Below are 5,228 nucleotides of genomic sequence, written 5' to 3' on the forward strand. Positions count from 1 at the left end.
CCTAGGAATGGGAACAATTCTAGAGAAAGAACAAGAAATGGGTGTTCATTTAAATTTGGAAATGGAGGAATTTAGCAATCAAGGAAGGACGACTGTCCCCCAGGTGATGTAGATGCTTGATACATCAGTATTCCTACTTGAAAGCAACAGAATTTTGAATTTCAGGTTCAGGCTCTCAGTCATTCAGCTGGTGTGGTGGTGAAAATTTGAGGGGCACGTCCAAAAAGCACAGCCATCAAGGAAAACCAAGAGCAAATTAAACCGGGAATTTCCATCATTAATAATAATATTATTAACTAGTGTTCTATATTGATAATTGATGATCTTACAACCTGTGGACATAATGAGATTGTCCAACTTATTCAATCCACTCCCCACATTGAAAAAAGAAGAAAGAAAAAAAAAACTACTAAATTTCTCTCCCCCCACCCCATTATTAAATATATGGCTAGCTATTAATTCTATAATAATAGTAGTAATTCTTAATATTTCTAGGCTTTAGTATATACCCCAAGAATACCTAGAACAGAAGCTAACAACCACACCAACAATTCTTCAGAGACTAAGATATTGATCTTCAATTCTTTGTTGTTTCGTTTTCATTTTTTTTTCTCTTTTCTATTTTTCTTCTCTGAAAAAATAGTTTATTTGAAGTTTTTTGTACAGACAAACCAATATTGTTGATATTCTTTAATTCCTTCATTCCTATATAGCTCTACTAATTCTAACAGACAATTAATTAATGCATTGATATTTATGCTTCAAAATGGCCTTTTCAGATCCTTGAAATCAGTTGAATCAATACATTCCAGCTTCCCTCTGTAAAGATTCAACAGTTTCAGCAGTTCGGTTGCTTTCTCCTTTGTTCCCTCACCACATCCAACCTGCAACAGCAACAGTAGCTTCTGAAATGCACCCACTTGAAGAGCCTCAATCACAATGCTTCCCTCATCCGGATTCCTATTCTTGCAGAGCTTCCAGAGAATGGAGACTGAGAACTCGGTAGCCAGATCTGATATGCGTAAAATCTTCTTAACTAGGACAGGCATAGTTAGAGCATTGCTGTAGGCCTTCTCTCTTGCTTCTTGGCAGCTGCACAAGCCATCCAGAACGCCCAAAGCTTTCTCACAGAGGCTCTTATCGGAGTCGACCAGGATGTCCAGAAGCAATGAAACCAGCCCCATCTCCACAAACCCTGATTTAATTCTGTCGCTGCTGGAAAGGTTTGATGGTGAAACCATTTGAAAGATGGCAACCAAGGAGGCTTTTGTGGCTGTAGGACAGATAGGTTCCTTGATCAGCTTAACCAGAGCTTGGTTCGCCCCTTCAATCTCCGCCAAGAGACTAACATGCTTTTGATCCGAAGAGAGAAGCTCTTTCAGTACCAGAACTGCGTTCTGCCTCCCGGAGAGGCTGCCGGAGTTTAAAAACCAGACCATGCAACGTAGAGACGCCGGAGATGCTAAGTAAGATTGGGCTTCTGAATCCAGTGGCAACATCCACGGCATTGCAGATAGTATCTTCTCCAGAGCAGCGACGTTCTTCTCGAATGAAGCTGCGGCAAAAGCATCGAATGCTGCCGCCAGAACACGCCCTGCCCCGTTCCCGACGATGCAGCGCTTGTTGCGCTCGTTCTCCTTCCCCAGTCTTTTGATCTTCGCCACCAATTCTCCGCACCCAGATTGATCCCCACGCCAAGCTGCATCCGTAATCCTCGAAAGAAGCTCCAGTACCTCAACTGGGGTGACAGGAATTCGCGGCGTCGGGATCCTCTCAATGCCTAAAGACCGATTCTTGACGCACCAGTCCTGTATCATCTTCCGTATGGCGTGATTCGGGGTCGGCTCAAAGCTCGTCAACACCTTGTTCGTAACTGGGCACGTCTGGTTTCCAGACTCGATCCACCTCTCGATGCTCTCACGATCGTAAGTTATCCCGGTGGACAAAGTCACCGGGTCTTTCATCAGCTCAAGAGATATGGGGCAACGGAAATGCGTCGGGATAGTCACCTCCATGTCCAGTTGGCCGCCCGGCTGCTTCTGGGTCTTGCCGGCACGACGGCTGGCTCTTCTCTTTCTCCAGTTGGAAATCATCTGTATCAATTGTTAAAAACTTCAAAGCTGCAAACAGAGAGAAGAATGATGAACCATAGATGTTTCTTGTGAAGAGGAAGGAATCCCGTGGGCATCTATTTATATAGGTTGAAACGCGTTCACCAAATGTTTTAAACAAAGAAATTAATCGAAAATAAAACACAAGGAACCGTTCAAACTGGAGTTTCAGAGAGAGAGAGAGAGGGAAAATATTGAAATGGAAGGTCTGTTCTGTGAGGGATTTGAATATTGACCGTTGAAAGTTTGAAAGCGAAGAACAGACTCACCGAGAGACCGTTAAAAAGAGTGGGAGGATTGAGAAACGGTAATAGATGGAACAGTAGCTCTGATGAAATATTGAAATTATGAGCTGGGATTTGAATGGTTGACGTGCTGACCGTTGCCCGTCAACCGGGGGGGCGACTGACCCGGCTTTGCCCGGGTTTTCATTCCCGGTGGCAACACGGACGTAACGCGTGGCTACCATGATAATCATCATGGAAACGGGTCGGGTTGAGAACCGAGGTGACCAGGTCGTTGATTAGGTGGAGGCGTGTGAAGTGCTAAATGCGGTGTAATTAATAGACAGACCGAGTCAGCTCAGCTGGGGAGTAGGGGCCGGGGGGAATTGCTGGTCGGGTTTTCAATGATATTCTGTTGGATCGGGTTCAGTAATTCAGTGCTGGACGCTTTTGTCACTTGTCAAATGCTCTGAGTCTTGAGGCTTGAGCTGTTTTAAGCCAAAGCGGAAAGGCTGAACGTAATTATCGCTAGACGCATGAACCCGTCTACTAGGTACTGATAACTTACTCCGTACGACCTGCGAAGGGACTTGTTTGGTTACAAATTTTATGCAACACTGTTTTAAAAACCGACCTAATAACGGGATCATTGTTTAGATGGTCAGGTTGGCCAGTAATTCAGCCGCGTAGACCAATTCGTGATGTTATAAATAAAAGAATAATAAAATAAAAATGTAAAATTTCTATAATAAAAAAAGTTGAACATATATCTAATATTAAATAGGATTCAACTATGATACCGGGAAGACATGAAAGAGGTGACCAATCAAGTGATTTTCATCAAAATTTATGGGGTAATCAAAGCTCTTCTAATATTATATCTTTTCGGTATCATAATTTTTTTATTAAATATTTTTCATATTAAATATAATTAAGTGTATATATAAGAATTTTTGTTATAGGTAATGGTAATTAAAGTTTTAAAAACTGGACCGGACATGAAATCATTTTGGAACTAGTTTTTGGGTCAAACAGTCCAATCATTCGGTTCGAGTGAATGGCCCGTTCTAATTAAAAAAATAACAAAATTACAATAAAAAAACAGTTGTCCAGATCAATGGGTTGATGGTTCGACCATCTGGGTCAACGAATTATTGGCCAAATCAATAGTTTTTTTTCTTATTTTTATTCAAGAGCAGTTTTATGGTGAAACAAAACCGGTTGCCTGATTAATTCCAATCAATCAATCCGACTATCCAGTCGAGTCCAGTTTTCAAAACTATGATATCATAAAATTATAAAAAAGACAAAAAAAGAATTGATGCATGATTTGTAACTACCTGGTAGGGTTAAATGATTCAATGATTCAACTGTTTGGGTTAATAGGTCATTGACCAAGCCAAAATGGACTGGAAACATGGTTGGATGATGGGTTGACCAGTTCAACTGATCGGCTCGGCCAAAGTTTGAAAGTAGCAGAATTAAAAAGTATGGGTTGACCAGTTCAACTGATCGGCTCGGCCAAAGTTTGGAAGTAGCAGAATTAAAAGTACATAGCTTTTGAAACCAGGACCGCTTTTGTGGTTCATTTAAAGTTGAAACCAGGAACTTGAGAGGTTGAACTAGACAACCATGACCATGGCGTTTCTGATTTGATGCAGTTTTTAAAACACTGGTTCATTCGAACAAACAAATGATCAAAACAAAAAACAATTGTCACATCATAAAAAAATGCAATAAGTGTATTAATTTCGATTTGAAAAACACAAATCATACACATCCACAAACACTCCCTAAGATTAAATTATACCAAAAGCACATGCTTCCAAATTCCAAACTTGACTTGGCACATGCAATATTTTTCAGGGCATGCCTCTCACATGCTATATTTAAATGTTCTTCAATTTTGCTTTATAACCAATCACATCATAACTTTTTTACTTTTGCTTTTGGTATTACATAATACACATTGCAGGGGAATGAGGAGTATGGGTCATAGCAGGATGCACGTGCATAGAATGCCTACAGTTCTGTGGGTTTGATTTCATGCCGATTACTGAAAAAAAAAAAATTCGCTGCTCACTCTGAATAAGAATTCCAGCGGAATATGATGCCATTTCATAAAACCAAAATAAACGTTTTAGTTGAATTTTTTGAAGGGAAAATTTATGATGCCGAAAAACATGATGTCGAAAAGGTTTTGACCAATCAAAACTCTTCATGAATTCTGATTAGAACTGAGTTGATTGATTGCCACTTTTATGATATCAGTTGATTGGTTATAAGTCTTTCCATTATCATATCTTTTTAGCATCATAGTTTAATCATTTTTATTTTAATTAAAAATTAGGGTAAATACAAAAACCTCCACTGAAGTTTATGACAATCATAAAATCATCCCTTATAGTTTCATTTTAACAAATAGCTCCTCTAAACTTTTGAGAAATTCAACAAAAACTTTCCTTTTGTTATCTTCTTTGACGGAAAATGTTAGACTGATGCACCAGTTTTTTTTTTTTTCAAATACCCATTCTACCCTTTTATAAAGTATTTTACATACAAAATTACTGAAATAACCTTGTTTTAACTTGACAAAAACGTTATAAAATAACTATTAAAGGAGGTTTTTGTCAAGTTAAAATAAGGTTATTTCAATAATTTTGTATGTAAAATAATTTATTAAAGAGTAGAATGTGCATTTAGAAAAAACTGGTGCATCAATCTAACGATTTCTGTTTGGGAAGGCGACAAAAAGAAGATTTTTGTTGAATTTCTCAAAAGTTCAAGAAAGGTATTTATTAAAATAAAACTATAAGAGAGGTTTTTATTATTATTGTCAGAAACTTCAGAGGAGGAATCGTTAATGTCTTACATGTGTTGGGTTCATTGTGGG

The 5,228-nt window shown here is 38.7% G+C and overlaps 1 protein-coding gene across 1 annotated transcript; it reads right to left on the bottom strand.

Annotated features, from left to right (window-relative positions):
- Positions 1-570: 570 nt before the first annotated feature.
- On the bottom strand, positions 571-2,284 carry LOC104607284 (U-box domain-containing protein 21-like). Its single transcript, XM_010272899.3, has one exon. It carries the CDS (start codon positions 2,091-2,093, stop codon positions 762-764), a length of 1,332 nt encoding a protein of 443 aa, XP_010271201.1. The 5' UTR covers positions 2,094-2,284; the 3' UTR covers positions 571-761.
- Positions 2,285-5,228: the final 2,944 nt, after the last annotated feature.

The sequence above is a fragment of the Nelumbo nucifera genome, chromosome 4 (assembly GCF_055504915.1).
Source record: "Nelumbo nucifera cultivar China Antique chromosome 4, China Antique-T2T, whole genome shotgun sequence".
Classification (NCBI taxonomy): domain Eukaryota; kingdom Viridiplantae; phylum Streptophyta; class Magnoliopsida; order Proteales; family Nelumbonaceae; genus Nelumbo; species Nelumbo nucifera.

Bases quoted from the DNA above. Each gene is read 5' to 3' on its own strand.
- LOC104607284 (XM_010272899.3), bottom strand. From the start codon at position 2,093: ATGATTTCCAACTGGAGAAAGAGAAGAGCCAGCCGTCGTGCCGGCAAG.